At 48.8% G+C, this 24,603-nt stretch overlaps 1 protein-coding gene across 6 annotated transcripts in view; it reads left to right on the top strand.

Annotated features, from left to right (window-relative positions):
• DAAM2 (dishevelled associated activator of morphogenesis 2) overlaps positions 1–24,603 on the top strand; it is a 104,830-nt gene that overhangs the window by 65,303 nt on the left and 14,924 nt on the right. For 5 of the 6 annotated variants that reach the window (XM_070514977.1, XM_070514979.1, XM_044776624.2 and 2 more), the window contains 14 exons: positions 1,203–1,292; positions 4,260–4,334; positions 4,775–4,869; positions 7,546–7,879; positions 8,878–8,988; positions 10,331–10,434; positions 10,912–10,978; positions 12,111–12,228; positions 13,201–13,339; positions 16,005–16,063; positions 16,206–16,390; positions 16,950–17,249; positions 21,463–21,570; positions 23,855–23,881. In XM_070514977.1, the coding sequence (XP_070371078.1) occupies positions 1,203–1,292; positions 4,260–4,334; positions 4,775–4,869; positions 7,546–7,879; positions 8,878–8,988; positions 10,331–10,434; positions 10,912–10,978; positions 12,111–12,228; positions 13,201–13,339; positions 16,005–16,063; positions 16,206–16,390; positions 16,950–17,249; positions 21,463–21,570; positions 23,855–23,881 (1,812 nt within the window). The remainder of the gene's footprint in view (positions 1–1,202; positions 1,293–4,259; positions 4,335–4,774; positions 4,870–7,545; positions 7,880–8,877; positions 8,989–10,330; positions 10,435–10,911; positions 10,979–12,110; positions 12,229–13,200; positions 13,340–16,004; positions 16,064–16,205; positions 16,391–16,949; positions 17,250–21,462; positions 21,571–23,854; positions 23,882–24,603) is intronic. The other variant, XM_070514981.1, reaches the window with a different exon arrangement.

Raw genomic sequence — 24,603 nt, 5'->3', positions numbered from 1 at the left:
AAATGATCATATTTTCGATTTTTCGGGTTATATAAAATATAGTGTTAAAATTAACTTCACCTATTTCTTAATTTTTTAATATGACTGGAAAATTCTTAAAACACATGTGGCTCACATTATATTTCTATTGGACAGTTCTGATCTAGGTGAACGAAAGTCTTAAACATTTTCCCTTGAATAAAAGTATAGAGACAAGAGTATAAATATGGATATCTAAGACGCTTATTCTTTCTTAGATATTACTTTCACTGTTTATCATTTTTAAAAGTAAAAAGTAAGTAATATGCTTTATTGTCTTAATGTGAGTTCTGCTTTTGATTAAAAGAAACCCTCAGAATAATTGAGTTGAAAGCACATGATGTTCCCCATGGCTCATTAACTATTTCCTTCTTGAGTCTGAGCATCATTCATGAATCATAGGAGAAGAACCTTCAAGAAGAGAGCTTTTTAGGGGCCATCCAGCACAGCTAAAGCTATGAAGTCACCCCAAACTACCTGTAGAGATACCCTGAATTTGATGACTTTAGAAACTTCCCAGTTCTACTCCTTGGGAAGTGTGGGCTAGCCTGGTAGAGCCCTGAGCCTTGTGCATGCAGGCACACCTCCATGGGAAGGAGATCAGTACCTCTTTTGGTATGGCATACCCTTCTTGCCTGGAGAGTTGCTCTGCTCCTCATCCTCACCAGCTCCCCTCAGCTTGTGCCGGGCCCCATGCTAAGGTTGGGGGAGCTAGAGAATTTCTAGGGGAAAGACTCAAAGGGCAAGGAGACTTGAAGGATGGAGGCAAGGGCTAGATCTGTAGACTGACTCCTTTCTTTGTCAGGCCTTGACTTATGGTGTCGACAAGCTTGAGAAGGACAAGGGAAGGAAGACGAGAAATCCCGGGCAAGAGGATTAGGGGCTAGCAGAGCAATGCAGGAGATGGGCAGGGAACGGGGGCCTGGAAGAGGCGGGGGAACTTGTAGGGACAAGGTGGGGTGGACAGGAAGCAAGGACAGCAGCATAGAAGCAGCACAGGCTTGGGTTGAAGCAGGGGCTGAGGGTGTATTTCCAGCAGAAAAAGAATTGCCCTGTGATATCTTTGGTGCTGTTTGGAGGAAGATAGGCTGAGAGATAGTTTTGGGAAAAGTATAATTTCCTGTAGGGCTGAATATCCTAAAGTCAACCATCCTGGGTTTCAGACACATTTCTTATCTTTGCAGGATGAGTTGGATCTCACCGACAAAAACCGGGAGGCTGTGTTTGCGCTGCCCCCCGAGAAGAAATGGCAGATCTACTGCAGCAAGAAGAAGGTGCGCTCTCTGACCCCTTGCACTGCCACCTCAGGGTCCACGGCATGGGGCAGCTCATGCCTCCAAGCTCGCTCATTCATTCAACAGATATTTATTATGCACTGTCCTAGGTTTGGAGGAGCAACAGGGGGAAAAATGCCTGCTCTCATGGAGCTTACACTCAGGGAAATAGGATTGTGTTTTGCAAAAAGCCTTTAGGCAGGTACCTGCTAGATTCCAGGAGTGGTGCTGGGTCAGAGAGATACGCAGATGACGAGTCTAGACTCTCTTCTGGTGCCTGTGCCCGTGCCTGGAGGGCGTGCTGCCCTGGGCCATTCCTGGGGCAGCTTTGTTGTAAGGACTCAGTTTGAGGGGGGGGGTCTCTTCTGATTCTTTAGCCTCCAGCATGTGCCAGGCTCAGCCTCACAGGGCAGCATGCACATCAGGGTCACACATCAGTCCCCATTCTCCCCCCCGCTTTCCTCCCTCTCCTCTCCCTCATTAAAGACTGTGGTCCTCCCTAGAGAGGGGTGTACCGGGCTCCACTCAGGGCTTAATTGGATTTTCTCTCCTCCCCTCTGCTTTCCCTGCGGCTGTGCTTTCTTCTCTCTTCCTCCGTCTTTCTCTGTCTCTGTGTCTCTTTTGCTCCTCGCTTTCTGTGTCTCTCTTGCCCTCTTTCTATTTAAGCCTGTTTCTTTCATTCTGTTTTTCTTTTCTCAGCCCACCTTCCTCCTCTCCCCTCCCCCCTTGCATTTTTTCAGACTTGCACCCTGAGGTTCCGTGGACCTCAGAGACAGGTGTTTGGGAGGTGGGACCTGGTTATTCCTGCGCCTGGGTCAGACCGTCTCCCTCCTGGGAGAAGACAGGCAGGTCTGGGGCGGTTCTGAGCTGGTTCTCCTTCATGCTCCCTGAAGCCCAGTCATGGCTCTTTCCTTACTCTTCTCTCTCAGGATATTTTTCCCATCCAGGGCTCCGTACTGAGCCAGACTGACCTTATAAAATTAGAGGATTCGAATCCTACATACTCTAGATTTGGAAGGAGCCGAGAAACAATCCAATGTAGTCCTTTATTCTACATACGAGGCAAGGAAAGCCTAGAGAGGCAATGGACTCACCCAAAGTCACCGCCAGTTATGGCGAGTGGCTGCACCGTCGCTAGAACCCGGGGCTGCTGGAGTCCGAGAACCTGTGACGAGATGCCTGGGCTGCACACACTACAAGCTATTGTCCAGTATACTCAATGTACCTTTATTAAGCACCCACAGAATACTCTGCTCGGTGTCCAGGAATCTCACTGTGAGAAAAGCAGGTCTTAAAAAAAGTTCAAGTCTTGGGAGAGAGGAGGGGAGGGAGGAGAAAATAAATTTCAGGAGTAATTAATCATTTCTCATGATTCTCCACTTTCCAAATTGATTTACTATGGTGTTCCCTTAAGTCGATCTCTTATACAGCTAAAATAAAAGTTGTTAGAATGCAAGGATGTCTCTATCTAATTTCCAAAACAAATGATGTGTAAGTTTCCCATACACTTTCACGCCCCCTCTTCCCACATGGTACTTCTCTGTCTGTGACACCCTCCCACCTGTCTTGGCTTTACTAATCTTTAATAACTCAGCCCAGTCCTTTCTGATGCCCACCCCACTCTCCTCACAAGCTTTCTGTGTTAGATCCCCACCTTCCGGGTTTCCGTGGTCCACTATGACTAGTTCTGCCACAGAGCATTTATCGCCCTGCCTCTGGCACTGGGCTGTTTATGGGAGGCAGAGGCTGACTCTGTGCTCCCCGTATTTTTAGGGCTCAGTACAGTGACTGGCATTAAGTAGGTGCTCATTAAATGCATGTGGCCTGGATAAGTGACGGGCCAGTGAAGGCGGGAAAGGATGTGTTGGCTGATGCATTTGTCTTTGGTTCTGTGATCAGCCCTCCCCACCCAAGGTAGAAGGTAGAATTTGGGGGCTTCAGTCGTGGAGATGTAACACATGCAGCCACGTGCAGTCATGAAGACCAAATCAAGGCAGCCTTCCCACTGGTCTCAAATTTAAATTTTACGAAACACATTTGTGAACCCCAGTGGACAGAGCTGAGGGAGGCAGGGCAGAATCCAGGCCGGCCAGCAGACAGGCAGTTTGTTAGGGAGATTCTGGAGGAGGTAAGTTTTCACGCTGATTTGGAAGCTGGAAGCTTGGCAGAAAGCGGATGAAGGGGAACATGCCGATGAGTGGGGACAGGACCAGGCAGATCCATTGGCTGGAGGAGAGGGCTGGGTTTACCATCAGCATTAATATTTATCCATTTCCCATCATTCTTGTCCACACTTGGGGAGGAATTGAGGCTTTCTCTTGGGACCTGAGGGCCGGGCCACCGAGCTATGATAGACCCTTATGAGGGACCCCTGAGTCTTTCCAAAACCCAGGGTCTTGGGAGTTTCAATTTCCCTCTTTTTGTAAAGTTACTATTTATTGAGCACCTACTGTGTGCCAGGCACTGCATCAAATGATTTACATCACTGCTTCTCAAACTCTGAGAGAAAGACCAAGTTTTTAAATTTCCAAACCATCACAGGCCAATATTTTTGTAAAATACAATGAGAATGATATTATCAGAAAATTTGAAAAAACAGATGTGCAAAAGTATAAGCAAAAATTTTTATTAGATTCAACAGACATAAAACTTAACTTTATTAAATAAAGCCAGAACAAATATAACAGGGAAAAATATCTTTTTTAATCATGCATATTGCTCATTGAAAGTGCACATACCTGTGTGGTTTCTGCCCACGTGATTGGCTGGTCATGGGAGTCAATGTTCGTTGTCCGCATTTTACCAAGGAAGAAATGGAAGCCTGGGGAGAGTTTGTGACTTCCTCGAAGTCACCCCTCCAGGTGGAGCTGGGAAGTGAATCTCTCTGCTGCCAAGGAAGGAAGCTCAGGATCTCAGGCCATGGCCTGCCTTGTCAGTGGGTCCATACAGTCTTTCTTCTTGTTCCAGGAGCAGGAGGACCCCAACAAGCTGGCGACGAGCTGGCCTGACTATTACATTGACCGCATCAACTCCATGGCTGCGGTGAGTGGCGCTCCGCTCCTGCCCTGCCCCCACCTGCAAGGGCTATGGGGAGAGTGGTCGCCCCTCATCTTCCCCTGCACAGCACATCCCACTCACTGGGGCTCAGCAGCTTTCCACTTACTCCTGAGAGTTTATCATAATCCCTCCCTCCTCTGTGCGGCTTTAGAATCCCCCCATTGTATAAATATTTATTAACCATTTGTATGTCCCACAGGCTTGGGAAATAGGCTAGGTCAATAATTCTCCCATTTTACAGATGAGGAAAGTGCAGTCCAGGACCAGAACCTGGGTCTTCTCAGAGTCTGACACTCTGTCTCCGTAAATCATCCCCCGAGGGCTCGTCCCTCCTATGGCAAGGGTGGCCCCTGGGTCATACCTGGGCTGGAGGCGCAGGGGGCTGGGCCATCCAGCATGACCTTCACCCCCTCTACCTACCTCAGATGCAGAGTCTGTACGCATTTGACGAGGAGGAGACAGAGATGAGGAACCAAATCGTAGAAGACCTGAAGACAGCTCTTCGGACGCAGCCCATGAGGTGACTCACTGCTACCCTTTCCCTCACTTCCTTCTATGTCCCTTCACTCAGGTGGTTCCCCTTGACTTCCTGAAGCTTCACACAGTGCTCTGCTCCCATCCTGTCCCCTTGGCCAGCTCCACTGCCCAGCCTTCCCTGGAGTTCACTTCACTTCCCGGCTCCCGCTCCCCCTCTCTCTGAGGAGCTGGGAGGCTGTCAGGGGTGGGCATGTAGGGGAGCAGGAGAGAGGAATGTAGGAAAATGGAATAAACCACAGGTCCTGAAGAGCTATCTGAAGAGAAATTGAGGGCAGGTACTTGTTTTTCATGGGAGAATAGAACAGGAGGGAGGGTGGCCAAACAGACAAGGTGTATAAGAAGACCTTTCTAAGAATGAGGGGCAGGTGGGTGCCCCAGCCTGGAGGAGGGGAGTGTGGGTGAGAAATACTCCAGCCACTATGGGGAGATGTGGTGTCTGTGGATGAGATTTCCCCATCTACAGTGGGATCAATGCAGCCAGGGAGAAGGGGAGGATGTCTCAAAGGCCGGAGAAGAACCCCTGCCCCTTACCAGGCCAAACTGTGCAAGGGTCCAAAGAGGAGGCAAGAGCCACAGTCTCTTCTTGTGTCTGGGAACCAGCTTGTAAGAGCCACTGTTATATTTTTAGCAGTTTTGCTAGTTGGTTGTTAAACATAGCTATGATTAAAATGTAAATTATATAAACTTATGATTAAATAAATGATATCAAAAACAAAGGTAATGAATACTTGAAACTTATCACTCCCTAATTACCTAATGATTTTACTGCATCTTACTGTTATGTGTGCTCTTGAGTTTACACCTGTTGTGTAACGCATGGTGGAAATGCTATAAATAGCACATCTCTTCCCAACTCTGCGTTCAATGATGTCACATTGATAGCTTGAAATGTGCTGTGCTGGAGTATTTATACCATGGAAATTGGCAAACAATACAATCAGGCTGTTTTTTCTTTCTCCAGAGAGCCAGTTGTTAAACATTTACCAGCACACAGTGGTCTGCCTGCGTGCATGTGTGTGTGTGTGTGTGTTGTCTGGACTGAGCTCTCTGCACCAGGAGCCTGAAAACAGAGCATCAAGGAGAATGAGAGCACCCTGTCGCTCAGGGTGGGGGTGGAGGTCTGGTATAGGAAGGGGGTGCAGGAAGGATGGGGAAGCAGAGTGGCTGAGGGGAAGTTTGTCTCTCACCTCAATTTATTTCTCATTCCCTTAATAAAATTCTGATTACAAAAGTTACACATGACAAAATGGTCATGGTGGAAATTTTGTAGAATACAGAAAAGCAGATAATAGAAAAAAGTAAATAATACCTACTTTTAGCAATCTGAGAGTATATTCTATTTTTCTAGTCATATTTGTATAATGCTATAGAAATACACACAAATACACTTGAATCAAATGTAGTAATTATATGTAGTGATTCTTTAAGTTCCATTTATGCCATTTCCTCAGATCGTGGGTGATTCTAAGACTGCGCGTGTGCACGGGTGCCACGGATGACTTTGGCTCCCAGAACAAACCTATTGACTGCTTATCAGAATGATGTTTTTAAATAATAAAATAAAATAGATAAAAATAGGTAAGATTAAAAATAAGCCAATTAAATGGAAATGCAATCAACAAATATTAAAAATTTGTGAGGTAGCAATAAATGTGCTTATTTATGCCTTAAACATCAAGAACTAGCAACTGCCATCATTTTGATGTGCTGATAAGTGTAAATGATATTTTGAGATACCTGCAATAACTGATTTCATGTGAAAATAGCTGGGATTTCTTTGGGTGACAAAGTCACAGATTCTGCTCTTATCACTGTCACTTATTACCTACATTCATCATCAAAGGAAATGCTAAATTTCAGTTAGAGATTACCAAAAATACAAGTGTCATTTTCTTTTCATGGATCTGTAAATGTTAGCCATAGATCTTTAGGGGAACACAGACTCCAGCTTAAGAACCCATGAATTAAATGGCTTTTAATGTTTTCTGTTAACGTTCAAGATAACTCCATTGTCTTCTTAAGGATCTCTTAAAGAGTACCATTCCCAGCCCTGGTCCCTTGGCTAAGTGATCTGACGGCCCACCTGTCTAGAAGTCCTCCTTGTCTTCTGACTGTGATTCTCTTAATTTTATCCTCACTGGGGATGAATCTTCAGGTTTAACAGCCCTAATCATTATGATGATCATCCCCTTCACAGAGGTACCATTGTAGCTATGCAAATGACAATCAATAACATGCAAATGATTGTATTTAAAATGCAAATAAAGGGCCTGCCTGTGGTGTAGTGGTTAAGTTCCCTGCACTCTGCTTTGGTGGCCCAAATTCCCAGGTTCAGATCCTGGGCACCAACCTACACTATTTGTTGGCCTTGCTGTGGCGGTGACCCACATATAAAGTGGAGGAAGATTGATACAGATATTAGCTCAGGGCTAATCTTCCTCAAACAAAAAATAATAATAAATAAATAAATAAGATGCAAATAAGATATAAGTCTTCTGTGAGGTTATAGGGTTTCAGTGCTTTAGGTAAACTTTATAAATGAACTTAGGGGCTACTGTAGATGCGACAAGGTTCTACACAGATAATGGGTAACTCTTTGCAAAATGTGTAACACACAAATGCAGGATACCTGTTTTGCTAATGGCTCTGGTCTGGGTAGGTTTGTGACTCGCTTCATCGAGCTGGAGGGCTTGACCTGTCTGCTCAATTTCCTCCGGAGCATGGACCATGCCACCTGTGAGAGCCGCATCCACACTTCCCTCATCGGCTGCATCAAGGCTCTGATGAACAACTCCCAAGGGCGGGCGCATGTGCTGGCACAGCCTGAGGCCATCAGCACCATTGCGCAGAGCCTGAGAACCGAAAACAGCAAGACCAAGGTAGCTGTGCTGGAGATCCTGGGTGCTGTGTGCCTTGTGCCCGGTGGCCACAAGAAGGTGCTACAGGCCATGCTACACTACCAGGTGTATGCAGCTGAGAGGACGCGCTTCCAGGTGAGGGGTCTGGCAGAGGGTGGGGCGCCAGCCAGGGATGGGGCAGGAGCCTCACATACTGGGGGTGAGGGACTGAAGATTCTTTGTAGCAGAAACTGGGGAGAAGGAGGAAGTAATTCAGATCGCATGCCCTCTCATGGAAGATAATAGGCAGAGAATACTGGGACCCAGAGGGTTTATATAAAAGGACATGGTGGAGGGGATGCCTCAAGATATATAAGTATAGCTTGGAAAATGGATTCCTCACTACACCATGGATTCCTTGAGGCTGGAATATCAGTCTGCTTCATTTTCGTGGCTCTGCATCTCTGAGCCCAGTGCCTGGCTCATTATAGGGGCTCAGTCGAGAATCCTTGAATTAAATGCAGTTGCTGGGGCCAAAGTTTTAGACTCTATGCCTGGTTCAGTGCCTACTGTGTGGACACTGGAACAAGTCCTGGGAGCTCAGGCCATGCTACTCTCTTTTCTTCTCCCTGACCTGCCCCAGAAAAGTAATGAGATAGACAATAAGTATGAAGTGTTTTGGTACAGAATAAGTCTCAATAGATGTGGACTGTCATTGCCAACTTTGGGGTTGATCCACCAGTATAGGCTGTTTATTCTGTCATCAAACACTTTTAAGCATCTACTCTGCAGAAAGTGGCCCCTGACCCTTTGCAGAAGATGCAAAGGGATATAAGGCAGTGTCTGTGCTGTCAAGGAGCTGGGCAGGGATATGGGTGATGGATGAGCCTTAAACAGCCGTGAAAGGCTGACCAGCACTTCAGCACTGCCCAACAATGTATACCAAGCCCCGAAGCCTGAGTGGGGAGGAAATAGGCAGGACTGAGACTGGAAACAGTGAGCTCTAGGGGAGGTCCACGATCAGCTGGATAGATTGGGTAGAGAGAATGGATGGGGCATTCTGAGTGGTTGGAATGGCAGGAACAGAGGGACAGAGGCTGGACTTGTAGCACCCTGAGCCCTCCTCTCTTTATCTGTCCCGCCTTTCCTTCCAGACACTGCTGAATGAGCTAGACCGAAGTCTGGGCCGATACCGGGATGAAGTGAATCTGAAAACAGCCATCATGTCCTTTATCAATGCTGTCCTCAATGCTGGAGCTGGAGAGGTGAGGTGCCAGCACTTGCCCTTGCTATGCACTGACTTTCTGGACCTGGGGTAGAGTGTATGAGTGCATCCTGGGGAAGCAGCAGAGGGAAGGGGCCAGGGCATCTGGTTGGTGTGGCTGCCACCATCATCATTGTCTTCAGATAATCCTTATCACCTCTTGCCTCCTTTACTTGGGGCCAAGAAAGACTAACTCGTCATGAACTTCACTGTCATGAGGGCTAGACGACATCAGCCAGAGCAGTGTTGCATGTAACCCACATCTGTCTTATCTGTGACTCTAACAATTTGTGGTGAGGACTAATGCTGGCTTTGCTTCTACACAAAATTCTTCTGGATTTTATCTAAATCTGGAAGATCTCCTAGGGAGTTTCCTACGTAAGTAGTATCATGCATTATGTGTGTCATGGACAAACCCCAAGCTTGCTGGCTAGATGGCTCAGGGTAGAGCAGGGTCATATGTGGGAAGAGGTCAAGTGTTAGCCCTTCTTTCTAGAGCTTTCTAAAGACCTGCTTCTGGACTGGTTTCTGGGTTGGCTTGTCATGCTCTTCTAGCTCCTTCTGTTAGGAGGTGTGCCTTCTGATTTCCATTCCTTTGGGGTGAAAGTGAGATTCCCAGGTCATAAAAATAGCAATGATTGAAGAAGAACTCCAAGAGCTGGTAAATTCCCCAAATTCTAAGGTAATCAGATGGCCCGGTCATGGTCAGCTGGTTGAAGGACAAAAGGGGCAATCTGATGATCTCTACTTTTCCCTCTTTTCTGCCAGCATCCTTTTTCTTTTGTACCTGGTCCTGATGACCTTGAGTTAGGTGAGGTGCATTGTGGGAATAATCTGTCCCTATGATGCTGACAACACCTTTGTCAGTACTAGCTATTTATGGCTGATCTCCGTTCCGATTGGTTGGTAGCCACACCTCATTAGGTAATTTTTATGAATATCACTCCTGTAGGTAAGTCAGATCATGCCCATTTTACAGATGAGAAAACTAAGGCTTTCCCAAAGTCACAAAACTAATAAGTGGCAGAGCAGGGATTTGAGCCAAGATCTGTCTGATTCCAAAGCTTGTTTGGATGCCAAACTCTTTGATGCCAAAAGCTAAGAGAAAATCAGTAAGGGACTTAAAGGAAGTGAGGCAGGAGACCCAAAGTAGTAAATAACAAGGTCAAAGGATGTTTCATCTCTCCCTTTCTTGGCACTGTGGGACTTGAAGCAGCTCCAGATGAGTTTGCTGCAGGAGATGTGGTGAGACAATGACTGGAGTGGCAATGAGGGGTCCACTGGGGACTCTTGTGGAAATTGAGACCAGCCAATGAGTCTGGTCCTCCCTTGGTGACCCCCAGGATAATCTGGAGTTCCGCCTACATCTACGGTACGAGTTCTTGATGCTGGGGATACAGCCTGTGATTGACAAACTGCGGCAGCACGAGAATGCCATCCTGGACAAGTAAGGCCCAAGCCACCTGTCCCCACTGCAAACCTCTGCCTCGGTTGAGGATTGTCAGGATCTTCATGGAGGCTGTGCTTTCCACTGGAGACCACCTGCCATACCTAGCATCGATTCAGGATCAGCTGTGGGGGGCGGTGGACAGCTCTCTCACCCACTTGTCCCACGTCTTACCTATACCCCTGCTTGTCCTCTTTGCTGACCTGCCATCTCATCTCTGATGTTATAGACAGGTGGGCCTAGTAGTCCTCAACCATGGCAGTACTGCCCCCTAGGGGGCATTTGGAAGCATGTGGAGTATTCTTTGGTTTTCACACTGGCTGATGGGGGCCACTACTGGTATTAATTGTTGGGAGCCAGGAATGCTGAAGGCAGCTTTCAGATTTAGTCGGTGGGGGGGCTCGAAGGGGCTGTAACCCTCAACCAGGGATGTCCTGGCTATAATGTCTACCGTCTCTATACCCCCATCCTATCTAGGCATTTAGACTTCTTCGAGATGGTCCGGAATGAGGATGACCTGGAGCTAGCCAGGAGATTTGACATGGTGAGGAGCCTGCAGGGTTGGCCTGACTGCATTGGGGTCCCAGGTGGTCCCACAGTCACTTCTGCCAATCCTGTGCTGTGGTAGGTCCAGTGTTGGCTGGGTTCCCTGGTGGGTGCCCCCTTGGCCAGGTCCTGCTTTGGAGCCCTGGTAGTATGTTGGTTCTGATGGGCCTTGCTTGGTGGGCCTCACCTGGCAGACCTTACCTGGTGGACCTCACCTGGCGGGCCTCACCTGGTAGGGCATCTACCCACTAGGAGGCTGAAACCCCCAAATAAAAGAGAACCCCCAGTTCTTATATATCATTAGTCTCAACTGCCTCTCCTGTGCTACTTTCCCCCTGCCTTCTAGCAAATTCCTGAGTTACCTCTCTCCATCACTAACTAGATCATGCTTAGCAAAAAAAAATCATAGTTTTATTTTAGCCTTAGTAACCCTGAAAATACACAACTCTGTTGCTTAAATATTGCATTAGAGAATCCCTACAACAAATCGAAACCTACTTTGGGGCAGTGCTTCAGTCACCAAGCCCCATCCCGTTACATTCTCACAAAAGCCCTGGGTTTATCCATAAGGAAGCTGAGGCTAGCAAGGATAAGGAGTTGCCTGTTGTCACACAACTAGTTGTGGATCTGGGATTTGAACCCAGGTTGTGGGCCTCTGCCACATGCTCCTTGAATCATCTATTCCCCTACTTCCTTCCCTTGGTTCGGATCAGTACTTCTCAACCAGGAGTGATTTTGTACACACCCCTCCACCCCCGGGGACATTTGCAATGTCTGGAGACATTTTCAGTTGTCACAACAGGAGTAAGGAGGATGCCACTGGCATCTGATAGATAAAGGCCAGCCAGGGATGCTGCTTAAACACCCTCTAGTGAACACAACAGTCCCCCACAACAAAGAATTACCCAGTCCGAGATGCCAGTAGTGCCAAATATAGGAAACTCTCAGATAATTAGCACATCTCTCTCCTCCTTTTCTCTGTCTCTGTCTTTTTAAGCCTGGGCCAGAGGCAGGGGGAGGAACGCCCTCCTATGGGACAGGGCTCAGTGGATGGAAGTGGTCTTCTCTCACCTGTTCTCTTCCTCCACTGCCTTCTCCCTCCCCATTCACTGCACCCTCCGCTCCCCCAGGTCCACATCGACACCAAGAGTGCTTCCCAGATGTTCGAGCTGATCCACAAGAAGCTGAAGCACACAGAGGCCTACCCCTGCCTGCTGTCTGTCCTGCACCACTGCCTGCAGATGCCCTGTGAGTAGCCCACACTTGCCGCTTCCCTCAGCCAGTCTGAGCCCTGGTCCGGGGCAGGTTGAGACAAGGCGTCAGGACCTCCCTGGGTTGGTGAGTCTGACCAAGTCTTCCCCTGTACACGCCCCCTGGGGGCCAGGCCACACACTTGGGCCCCTGCTGTTTGCAGATGGATTTTGCAGATACGACCTTCCACCTTGGAGGCATGATGGTTTGACTTTGAGGTCAGGATCGATCCTACTAGTTGACCTCTCTTGGTGGTCAGTAGAGAGAAGTGCTTGGGATTAAGAACTAAGGAAGAAGAGCTTGTGGTTATTACAGGAAAGGAAAGTCCATGTTCAGCCAGACTATGGTTAAAGGGCATGAGAGAGGGGCCCTGTGAGACCAGGCACAACACAACAATGCCTTTGCCTTCATAGTTCAGGGTCACCTTCACTAAGAAACCTGCCTGGATTCCATTACACTTCCCCAGCCCATTCAATTCCCTCTCAGGGCATACCTGTAATTAGTTTCCATTCATCTTTCCCTGTAGAACAATAGCATAGATAATCCTAAACCTTTTCTTTTTTTTAAAATTTCCCCTGAAGATTTCATTATTCAGCGTGTAATATTTTAGAGCAGATTTACTTTCTTAAAGGTGCTTTTTTTAGACAATGTGAAAAGCTATGTGCATTCCCAAGGCATAGGATGCTCAGGGTACCGACAGGGAAGAAGGCAGCCAGGAAGCATTTCAGAGAGTGGAGAAGTACATTGAGAGGGTTGACACATTCATAGAGGGTCAGTTGCAGATAATCAAGAAATGACTGGATTTGTGATTCTCTGTCATCAGCAACTGCATTGCTTCTCCCAGCAGACTGGGAGCTTGCCAGGGGGAGGAAGGGCATGCCTCACCAGCCTGAGTCCAGACAGTGGCTCTAGGACAGGGCCCCAGGGACTCCAGGGCCCAGTAACAATGTGATACCTGTTGTCCCTCAGACAAGCGGAATGGTGGCTACTTCCAGCAGTGGCAGCTCCTGGACCGCATCCTCCAGCAGATTGTCCTCCAGGATGAGAGGGGCGTGGACCCTGACCTTGCTCCCTTGGAGAACTTCAATGTCAAGAACATTGTCAACATGTGAGCAGTGGCCAGCCCTCACCTGTCTTCTTCCTCCTGCTCCATCTCTCTCCTACTTGCAGTCTTACTGGTGAAATCTCAGCTCCCTCTCTCAAACCAGATAGCTCCATATGGGTCTTGAGCAGCAATGTCCAATAGAACTCTCCGAGATCCTGGAAATGTTCCGTAACTGCACTGTCCAAATGTGGCTACCGAGTACTGGATGTTGGCTAGTGTGACTGAGGAACTGAATTTTAAATTTTATTTCAGTTTAATTAAATTCAACTAGCCACATGACATATGTACGAAATTCTCAAGGATTCACTGCACAAAGTGGATAGAGAAGGAATTTAAACACATAAAACCCCGTAGAGGAGGGGTCAGCGAGCTGTGGCCTGTGGGCTAACTCCAGTCCTCCTGCTCATTTTTGTAAAGACCATGACATAAGAACAGTTTTCGCATTTTACAAAATTTGTTAAAAATAAACAAACACAAGAATATGTGACAGAGACTGTGCATAGTATATAAAACCTAAAATGTTTACTGTGTCCCTTTACAGAAAGTTTGCCGACCATAATACAGAGCATGGCCATTTAACCATGAGGCTTTTGGACAGAATGTCAGAGCCTAAGGTTTTCTGGCTTGTCGTCTTTGACTGACCCTGGGTAGAGAGAAACACAGAGAACCAAATTTCAAGTCAATTAGTCATCAGACCTTACATTAACATGCTGATTTTTAAATTTAAACTTCTACTTCACTTTCAGAATGAGTCTGAGCCAGCTGCCCTTAAAGAGGTACATTGGCTCTCAGTGATTCATTGTTTTGCATCCCAAAGCCAAGCAGAAAATGTTTTTTGAACTATTCATGCTACTGTTTTCATTCGCTCAAGTAGTTGGGTATTGATGTAGTTAAAGTCCTAACTGGTATGTTGGACATGTGCAACTAGTAAAGTAATCAAAAAGCAGCTGTATTTTTATTTTTAATTTTATTTTCTGCTAATTATTTACACTGTTTAGTGGGGAAGCTTTTCCTTTGCCAGAGGATGGAAACTCCTCAGGGGCAATGAAGTTTGCTGCTTCTTGGGCAATGGAAGCCCTAAGATCGCTTTCAGCCGCCAGCGCAGTCTCAGATCTGCTGCTAGATGCTCTAGTCCCAGGTGTGAATGATCAGTCTAGATTTGATTTAACCTAGATCTTGCTCCATCCCAGGCTGGGGCTGGGAAGCTGCAGTGGGAAGGGTGTGTATGTGTGTGTGTGTGTGAGATGGTTGGCATCTTTTCTCAGCTCTGTTTCTCTTCTAACTCTTTCTACCCACCTTTACAGTAGTAACCAGTTTCTGACCCCACCAGAGACAATGTGGGGGCAGGAAGGAGAAAGGGAAAAGGTCTTACTTGATAGATAACTTAGTAAACAGGCCCCTGCTTTCTAGGCTTGGCATACAAGTCATGAAATGTCTTCCTAGGATCTCCAGACCTTCCTTGCTGAGTGCCTCTCGGTGTAAAACCCTGTTTTACATGGTCCCTGGCCATGTAAGGTTTTTTTTTTTTTTTATGGGGCTGGCTGGTACCATATTTTCCATGAGCTCCTGATGAACTGGCAATCCACACACAGAATTAAACACTGTTGAAGTGTCCGGTTTTCTCCCATGTGGACTTCTTGGACAGGACTTAACATGGCTTCAGCCCAGTTCCTCCAAGATGCTTACATCTGGCCCATGAGAAACCCTCATGCAATCTCTGTACCAACAAACCCTAGGAGTGCCAGCAGGTCCAGCACAGCACTGCTGTCTTCGTTAAGGCTTCTTCACTGTCTGGACCTGCCTGGCCCCAGTTCATCCTGCCTCCCTCCCAGTGACAGAGAACATCGGTCAAAGCTCTGTGAGTGGGCCCAAAGAAGCCACTTCACTGGATGGTGGAGAGGGTAGCACACTTGGAGAGGACAGCAGTGGCTCTCTGCAAAGAAATCTCTTCACAAAATATTTCCCCTCCATACTCTGTCCTCTTTGTATCCTTGATCTGGTTGAAGAGACCAGCAGTCTTGGATCTAAGCCTTGCACATTTTCAGATTTGCAAAAGAAATGATTATTGGGATTTTACTTTGGGATTTCATCTCTCTTGTACCTTGATGTCCAGGTAAAAGCTTAATTTTGTTTGACATGAATGAGGGCTTCCTATAGTTCATACATACCCCTCTTCACCCTCAACACACTTATTCTGTTGTTGGCGTGGGCGATTTCTCTTGCTCTTAGACATTGGTCTTTGGAAGACTGGACCATGGCAGGGCCAATATTTTGATCTCTCTCGGAAGCAAAGATCTTTTTTCACAATGGGTTATAAGTCATTATACAATTAAGGGAAGCCTGAGATTTAGTCCTAGTTCTACCAGTAGTTAGCTGTCTTCACCATCTCTGGTCTCAGGAGCTTCAACTGTATCACAAGGAGTTGGACTATAAGGTGCCCAAGGGTCCTTTCACCTCTCACAGTCCATGAGGGATGCATAACGAGAACTGGGCAGGGATGGGGACCTGGAGAGACATCTGGAGAGTCAAAATCCCAGCCTCCTTGATGTGGCTGGATGGATTGGAGATATGAGCACCAATGTGGGGAGTAGGAAGATGACATGTCTTCTGGGAGGCTGTGAGCCAGTGGTCAACAGTCATATTGCCCCTTCCCTCTGCTCCCCACCAGGCTCATCAATGAGAATGAAGTGAAACAGTGGCGAGACCAGGCAGAGAAGTTCCGGAAAGGTGAGGGGCTCTGCCTGAACCTGCTGCACGCTCCACACACCCCCTACCCTGCCCAGCCAGGGTCCATCCCTTCCTTTGGAGGGGGACACACACATTCACATTCTCTTTTCTCATTCCCTCACCTGTCCCACCCCCATTCCAGAACACACAGAGCTGGTGAGCAGGCTGGAGAGGAAAGAGCGAGAATGTGAGACCAAGACGTTGGAGAAGGAAGAGATGATGCGGACGCTGAATAAGATGAAGGACAAGTTGGCCCGAGAGTCCCAGGAGCTGCGCCAGGCTCGGGGACAAGTAGCAGAGCTGGTAGCCCAACTCAGTGAAATCTCGGTACGTGGGCATCCTCCTCTCCTTTCACGTAGTTGATCTGAGACCTTCAAGATAGGATGGAAAGAGAGGGGCCAAGGCCCCCACATGAGGGAGGAGAGAGAGGGGATCTCAAGCCAGAATAAGGGGGACCCCTGAGGCTGTTTATGTTAGAAACAGTAATGCTCCCGCCTCTGGGTGACACCATCCTGGGAAGCACACCTTGGAAGCAGAGCGCAGGTGGGATTTTGGCTCCCTTGCCCCTCTCAGCTGGATGCCCTTGTGCAAGTAGCAGCCTACACAACTGTGTGTATCAATCCTGCTCTTGGCCCTGTGATGACGATGACTTTGTCCAGTGTCTACATATGGGTGTTTGACTTATGTGTGTGTGTCTGTCTGTGGTTGTGTCTGTATGTGTGTTGGATGTCTATAACACAGAGAAAATGAGAGGCTAACAGTGTATGGGAGGTGAGAGCAGGATTTTGGGTCTAATGTAGTGGAGACTGAGAGTGAGGCGCAGAGGGGAGACCTGAAAAGCATCATTGCTGATGGCTCTGTTTTTTATTTTTCCATCTCCCCACAGACAGGACCTGTATCTTCCCCACCTCCTCCTGGGGGCCCACTTACCTTGTCTTCCTCGATGACAACCAACGACCTGCCTCCACCCCCGCCCCCTCTACCATTTGTCTGCTGCCCCCCACCGCCACCACCACCCCTTCCACCCGGGGGGCCTCCCACTCCCCCTGGTGCCCCACCTTGCTTCAGCATGGGCCTCCCTCTCCCTCCAGACCCCTTCCCCAGCAGTGAAACCCCACTCAGGAAGAAGTGTGTCCCCCAGCCTTCCCACCCACTGAAGTCCTTCAACTGGGTCAAGCTGAATGAGGTGAGTAACAAGGAGGGAGGTCAGTGGATCTCCTACAGCCAGTGGCAGCCAGCCCCATGGATTGCCTGCTCATTGTCTGCAGATGTCCACCTGGGTTTCCTTCTTGTTAGGGGTAGGGTAGACAGAGTAGATGCAGAAGATGGGGTTGCTGACACCAGGCAGCTCACTGTCCACTGGGAAGAGCATCTATATTGAGAGGAGATGGCTTGGCATGTGGTAATGCTCATGTTGGCAAAGCCACCTACAAATGGATATGTGTGGGCTGAGGGTTAATGGAGTAATCTAGATATCAGGGCATGGGCCCAGCAGGAGTGCTTTCTAGATAAGACAAGGGCTTGGCTAGAATTTTAAGGATAGTGTCAATTTGAGGACAAAGGTGGAAGATGTAGGTAAAGAGCCTGGGCTAAGGTCTAGAGACAGTAAAGATCGGGGCAATGTGTACAAAGGACTGAAATGAAGAGGCCACAACAGGGTTAACAAGGGGAGGGTGTGGAGGTGCCCTTACAATGAAGAGTTTGAGGTCTAGATGTAGCCCTTTTGGCATCCTCCCAGGGGAAGGTGCACACATTGACTACTTTTCTAGACTGCTCAGCAGTGAAAGGCCCTCATAATGTTATCCGCTGATAATCACCAATCCTGGCCCACGTGTAGGAGTTGATCCCTCTGTTGAACGCTCATGAGCATAGAGTAGAGATGCTCTGGGTCACATTGGACCCCTAGTAACTGAAGGTCAGGCCCAGCCTGGGTCAGGCCCTGCCTCTGGTTCTGCACTGTGTCCTATTAAGAGGACCAGTGGCTTTGCTCTTAAGGTAAACACATGCAGGTTCACTGAGTTCAGTTAGCCTGGCCCATACTCACATTTCAACAACAGTTTGGAGCTGAGACTAAGGGACCCCTCTGACCTTGTCGACTGGGCCTGCAGACTCACTCTTGGGGAATTTGTAACTGTACTATTCTATGAGCTTGAATTCGCTCGTAGAGGCTTAAGTAGGGAGATACGCAGGATTGCTAAGGAGGTGGTCAGCTGTTTGTCAGGTGCCTTCCCCTCATGGTCAACCAGCTAGCCCCTCAGTCTGAGGTACGCTTGTGTAAAGCTTTTTGCTGGGGCTGTGACCGATGATAATAAAAAGTGAGATATAACATTACCCTGTAAGAGCTTTGGAGATGGCAAATCAGGAAGTGTGTTCAAGGAAACATCTAGAGATCCTGGGGATGGATTAAAGGAGATTTGGCTCGAACCGTGTGACCAAACTAACTGTGTGACCTGTGGAAATCGCTCATTTTGTCTCAGTTTGCTCATCTGTGAGATGATCTCTAAGATTCCTTCTACCTCTGGTTTCATGATGTAGGTAGGAAGACGAAGCTTGAATACAGCCCATTCATAGTCTCCTGGGCCTCTGATAACATCTCTAATTTGAGTTATTAAAATTTTAGAGCCACCTGTTAATAGCATTTTGAAGCAACATTGTTACAGTTTGTGACAACTGCACAGGTGTGCCTTGTGGATGCTTCTCCAGGTCACGAGGTGAGCCAGAAAGGCCAACTGCACACGAGCAGGGAAACAGCTCTGCAGAGCCGAAGGCCACCAGCTGTGTGGAAACATTCATTGTTCATCATCAGAAATCGTAGTTTTTATCTTAATTAAAAAGAAATCTTTTTTGCCTCCTGTACTTATAACTTACCTTTAAGGTTTTAAAAATGTAATGAAAAGTTAATTAGGCACCTCGACAATTAAGGAAGACAGAATGGCAACTAATATCTTTGCAACATTTTCATCATACAGAGCTTTGTGCTTAGCATTTTCTCTAGGGTCCAATAAGAATAAAGTCTGTACAAATTCCTCTGGGACCCCGAGCAGGGCAGAGTTTCATTCCTAGACGGGAAAATATAGATTTGGTGGATATGCAGTGGGGCGCATTCGTAGGAGTTGCAGATGTTTCTCAGCAGGGTGGAGTGGATGGGCATCAAGGAGTATTTGAGAACCTGTTACCCGGACCCAAGCTTTTACTTTGTGGCTAGGGGCTGGTTATTTCATCATTTGGGCCTTAGGTTCCTGATCTGTAAAATGGGGGTAGTTATGATATCTGTATCAAGGGATTGTTGAAAGGATTAATTGACAATACATATAAAGTACTTGGAACAGTGACTGACACATAGAAAGGCTTAATAATCTTAGATTAATTATTGGTGGCACTGTCATGTGTGCTTTAAGTATGTCATCTCACCTAATCCCCACCTCAGCTCAGATGAGCATCACTGAGACTCAGTTTCCTTTTATGCGACGTGGGAAAAGAGCAGCGCCCCTCCCTTGGCCAACAGTCCCAATCGTGATGAAGCTGGGAAAGCAGCTGGCTAGGTCTGTCTGATCCCAAATGCCCTCTGAAGGAAACATAATGAACTGTGTTTCTGAGAGAGATTTCCCTGGCGTGTAAGGGTTGTCTCTCGAAGCAGGAAGCCCCAGGAATCTAGACTGGAGGAGATGAGATCTTGGCCAGAGAGGTATAACAAAGTTGAGAATGATTATACAAGGCGGGCACATCAGGGTGACTTGGTGACATTTAGGATGTGGAGAGTACTAGGAATGATGTACCTCTCTCTGGCTGCAGACCTCAGCTACACCTCCACTAAGAGCCCCAAGTCCTTCTGGCAAATACGGGGAAGGGAGAGTGGGAAGAAGTGGGGGAGAGCCCGGATGCTCATCTCTCGTCTTGTGGGAAATTCTTCCTGGGGTTGATATCCAGCTCTCTCACTCCAGCCCTTTCCTTCTCATCTGGCCTGCCCAGGAATGAAGAGCAGTGCAACGTTCTACCTCCATGGGCCTTCCCACTGCACCCACCTCCACGCCAGGCCTAACTGTAGATGGGGAGTGAATAAGAAATTTCACCTCCCTTTTCCCCTTTTCAATTCAATTCCCCTTCCCATCTTCTCTCTGCTTCCCATGTACCCCATCCAGGAGCTTAGCTCCTCTCCCCTCTCCTTCGCCTGTCTCACACGTGCTCCTGTGTACACACACACACACACACACACACAGTGGTTATTTCTGCCATGAAAAGAATGCGTCTGTGTTAGGTTTGGCCAATTGCCTGTATCCCTTGCTGCTCCGAGCTTCCCAGTCCGGCATTCCACAAGAGGGTCCCTGGCCTTAGGAAGGCCACAGGAATGTCCCCACCCCCTGCTCTGGCCTAGCCTCCCCTTTCCAGAGTTTAAGAAAATAAAAGTGAGTGAAAGGTATGTTTCTCTCTGCAAGCCTGGCTGAGGGGGAGATGAAGGGAGGAGGAGGCAGCCTTAGGAAGGCTCCCTGGCTGCCCTCCAGGCAGAGGAAGGTGGGGAGATTCTGTTTTAGGGGACAGAAAAGCTCTGGATGAGGTGAGGAGTCCTAAGAGGAGAGGGGTGGAGCGTCTGGGAGGGGAGCCCTGCTCTCTGTCCTCTAAGCCATTATCAGGATGTTACAAGACAACTGGAGGGTTCTGGGCTTGGCTAACAGCTCCTCCCCAATCTCTGGGGTAGGGGTTCAATGCAAGGGTCCTACCCAGAGGTGGGGCAATGCCTAAGTTGATGGACCTTGGAATATAAATCCTGGGCCCAACCAAATCATAAGGGTTGGGACACCTTCTCTGGGTCTGACCAACAGGAAATTGTGGCAGAATCTTGCTGGCCTCAGCAGTCACTATAGGGGGCAGGATGTTCCAGACTTTGGCATCTGTCCACTTTCTGGGAATCTGGGAAAGTGGGAGGAAGACCCCTGGGAGAGAAAATGACCCTGTCAGATACGGGAAATGGAGTCAGCCCTGAGGCTTTGAGGATCCCAAGTATGTGTGGACACTTTTCCTTCTAATGATTCCAGCCAAGCCTGACTTTCGGGCGAGTGCCCTGAGAGTGTTGGTTTTGTTTTTGTTTCTCTGGAAGGAGTACACTGCACCCCCTTTCATACTTGCCCACCCATCACTCCTGCCCTCCTGGTGATTTCTGGAACATACTTCCATATGGCCCCACATGAAAGGGAGGAGAAGAGGGTCGTCTCTGGCCTCCACCCTGGAGCAGAGTGTTGGAGAGGGGTGGGAGTTGAGGGGAGGAATTGAGCCCCTTCTGAAGGCCTGAAAGCCTGGCTGTCGTTATGTGTGCAGTTGAGGGACAGGCGGGGTTAGGGAGGCACCAGACGTCTCCATAATGGAGTTGAGTCAACCGTGGGGTCTTCTCCCTGCCCTCGACTTAGGAACGTGTCCCTGGCACCGTCTGGAATGAGATTGATGACATGCAGGTATTTCGGATTCTGGACCTAGAGGACTTTGAAAAAATGTTCTCAGCCTATCAGAGGCACCAGGTAAGACCCTGCCCCCTCTAGCGTCTTGGGTCTTGACTTCTAGTCTTGACTTCACATATAATCCCTTGAACGAAACCCTCAGCACCGCCCTTGCTCCCTCAGATGTATACTGATTGGTTTCATTCCTTATCAGGTACCACGTGCTTGCTGGAGACACAGATAGGAATTAGAAGTGTGTGGTGCACTGGGGGAAACATCCCACTAGATTACAGTTTGTATTCACACATCAAGCAAAGAAATATTATTTTGTCCATTTCTCTCTTTTGTCCTGGAGCACTGGATGTGGAATTGCAGGGCCTGGCCCCTGTTGACTCTGATCTTTCTTTTGCCCCGGGATTTAGGGACTAAACGACTCTCTCCCAACTTTCATCTCCCAACACCCCCACAAGTCAGTTGAACAGAGGATGTTAATGTTTCAAGGAAGATGGAGCTTCCCCGCATCACGTTAGGGGGTTGAGGCTGGGGCTCAGCCTGGGCAGGTTGGGAGAGGCCCTGGACTTTGCTCCACAGACACTTTGTACAGATGGCTGACCAGTAATGATCTTCCAGGGGCAGGAGAGGGAGTGGGGTTGATGGAAGAACACAGGGCATTCCCAAGGCAGTACCATGGGGATTGCCGAAAACACTGATTCTCAGACCTTGTCCTCAAATGAATGTGAGTCAGGAGATGAGTTGGGCCCAGGGAATCTGCATGTAGCTCACACATCTGGGGGCCTTCCCCCCAAGTCCAATTTGGGCGTTACCAGCATAGAGGCCTTAGAGCATTTGCTTTCTCTCTGGCCTGCCTCCGAGGGGTTGTCTCCTCTCTGGGTTGTGCCATTTTCTTCTGTGTTCTCTGCTGAGCCCAGGGTCCTAGCCCGGAGAACTTTCCCAGGAGCCAGTGAACAGGGTCTGTGCCCTCCCGGGCTCTGGGCAATGGCTGGATGTTATGGCCAGGCTCCTTGCTGCTTTCTGCCAAGTCCGGGCTTGCGGATGGCCCTTCCCGACGGCATACAGGACTGAGGGCCATGTGACTGCTCCTAGGGGGCTAACCAAAGGTGGGGTGGCTCTCACCCTGTTTTGGAGTTCTAAAAAAACCAGATGGTTGTTTATTTAAATGGAGTTTCTCAAGGCATCTGAATCTCTACCCCTAATTCTAGGAAATGCTTTTAGCCCCAGGCGCATATCAGGCTGGCATGGCCACGGGAGCAGCTGTGGCCTGGCTGCAGCTGGAAGTCCTGAGCTCTTGGGGCTCCTGAGTGTCAGTGCTGGGCGCTGGGTGCTGGGGATGCAGGGAGTGCGTGCAAGGGGTGGATCACGCGCGGCCCATCACATGTCTCCCCCTGGTTTGAGAGTCTTCCTCTGGCCAGGGTTCCAGCCCAGCCCACTCAGTCTCCAGGGCCCTGAGGTAGGGCTGGGATGGAGTCACTGGGGAAAGAGGGCCTATGGAGTTTGGGACAAGCTGGACCTGATAAGTAGAGAGGAGTTAAGACAGAAACTGTTCTGTCTTCTCTTACCTCTCTGAGCCCACTCAGTCCAGCCCCCTGTTTGCAGATGGGGCTCACTGCTGTGACTCAGCTGTCATCCAGACTCTGGGCTAAATTCACAGCAGAGATGGAGACATCCTAGAGGCCATGTCGCCTTGGTCCCCTCCTCTCCCTGTCTTGGGGCCCTGGGTGCATGGGGCAGGGGAAGTCCTGTGAACTGTGATCTTCCGTCTGTGCCCCATGCAGGTCCTGAGTTAGTGACTTCAACTCCGTCAGGGTCAGGAAGAGAGAACTAGATGTGGGCTCTTCCCCCTCGGCTCCCTTAGAGATCAAAGGACAGACAAGGGGTGAGGGGCAAAATTCAGGGACACTTGCCCTCGTTGGCCACAGTGAATGTGACTTTGACATGCTTCTAGCTTACGTTCATTTGTGTCTGCTCCCCTGTTAGAGAGACGAACTCATCCTGGGGCAGATTCTCAGCAGAGGAGAGGGAAGAACACAGCCAAGGCCTGGGGTGGGGTGCTCAGGGGCCTGGTCAGCCCTAGCTGGGGAGCAGTGGTGCCGCTGGGCCCAGGACAGGCGGGAGACCTGCCTGTTCTCCGCTTTGCTTGGCTTCTCTGTGAGTGCATGTCTGCGAGAAGCAGCTCCTGGCCAGGGCTACCTGCAGGTGTCCATCTCCAGCGATGGGGGTCTCATTGGGATGGGGCGGACAGAGCTGAGGGTCCCCATGTCTTGCCTACTGTTCCTGGGTCCCCAAAACTCTTGGCTAACGTTGTGCATGTTTAATTCTCTGTTGGCTGTGGCTGCTACCTGCCTAGGAGCTGATAACTAATCCTTCTCAGCAGGTGAGTCACTCCTGGGACTCTGGACACTCTAATATTTAACTACTGTCCTGGGCTGCTGCCCTGTCCTGGGCCCAAAAAAGAGGGCTTGTCCATTCTTCCTTCTACCTTATTACCCATCCATACAGGGAGGCACAGGGCTGGGACCCCACAGAGAAAGAAGAAATGTAGGAAAGGGAGATAATGTAAGCAGAGCCCTGCCAGCAATGGGGGTGAATACTGGAGTGAGGAGGAAGAGCTAGTCTAGATCTATTGTCTTACCCACTGAGCCCAAGGCAAGCCCGTCCTGTAAGACTGCACAGGCTGGACACTGCACAATTCCAGGGCACAATTCACAAAGATAACAATGTGAGTGACAGCCTCTGGAGTGGTGTAACATGGAACATGTGTTTGGTGGGACCTCCCAGAGTGAGAACTAGCCGCCTGTCTACCTCACCAGGGGCCCAAGAGAAGCAAGGGGAAGCCATCATTTCTTGGGAAGCTGCCTGCTGGAACCCCAGAGGAGAGAATTCTACATGGAATTCTGCCTCAGTTTCCCCACCTCTGACCTTGAGGATGCCCTGTACCCTGGGCCCAGTGGGCTATGTCTGAAGGTCCAGGAGTCCAGGAACTGTGGCCTTGCGGGGACTTAGAACCAGCTTCCCATTATAAGCTTGGGGAGGCTGTCTGGGGGGAGTTGTGGGAGTGGAGGTTGATTCTCTGGGGATGTGGGAGATCATATCACA

This window comes from Equus asinus, chromosome 8, assembly GCF_041296235.1.
Source record: "Equus asinus isolate D_3611 breed Donkey chromosome 8, EquAss-T2T_v2, whole genome shotgun sequence".
Taxonomy (NCBI): Eukaryota; Metazoa; Chordata; class Mammalia; order Perissodactyla; family Equidae; genus Equus; species Equus asinus.
Note: the sequence above shows the minus strand (reverse complement) of the source record. Positions and strands in the feature narration are given on the sequence as shown.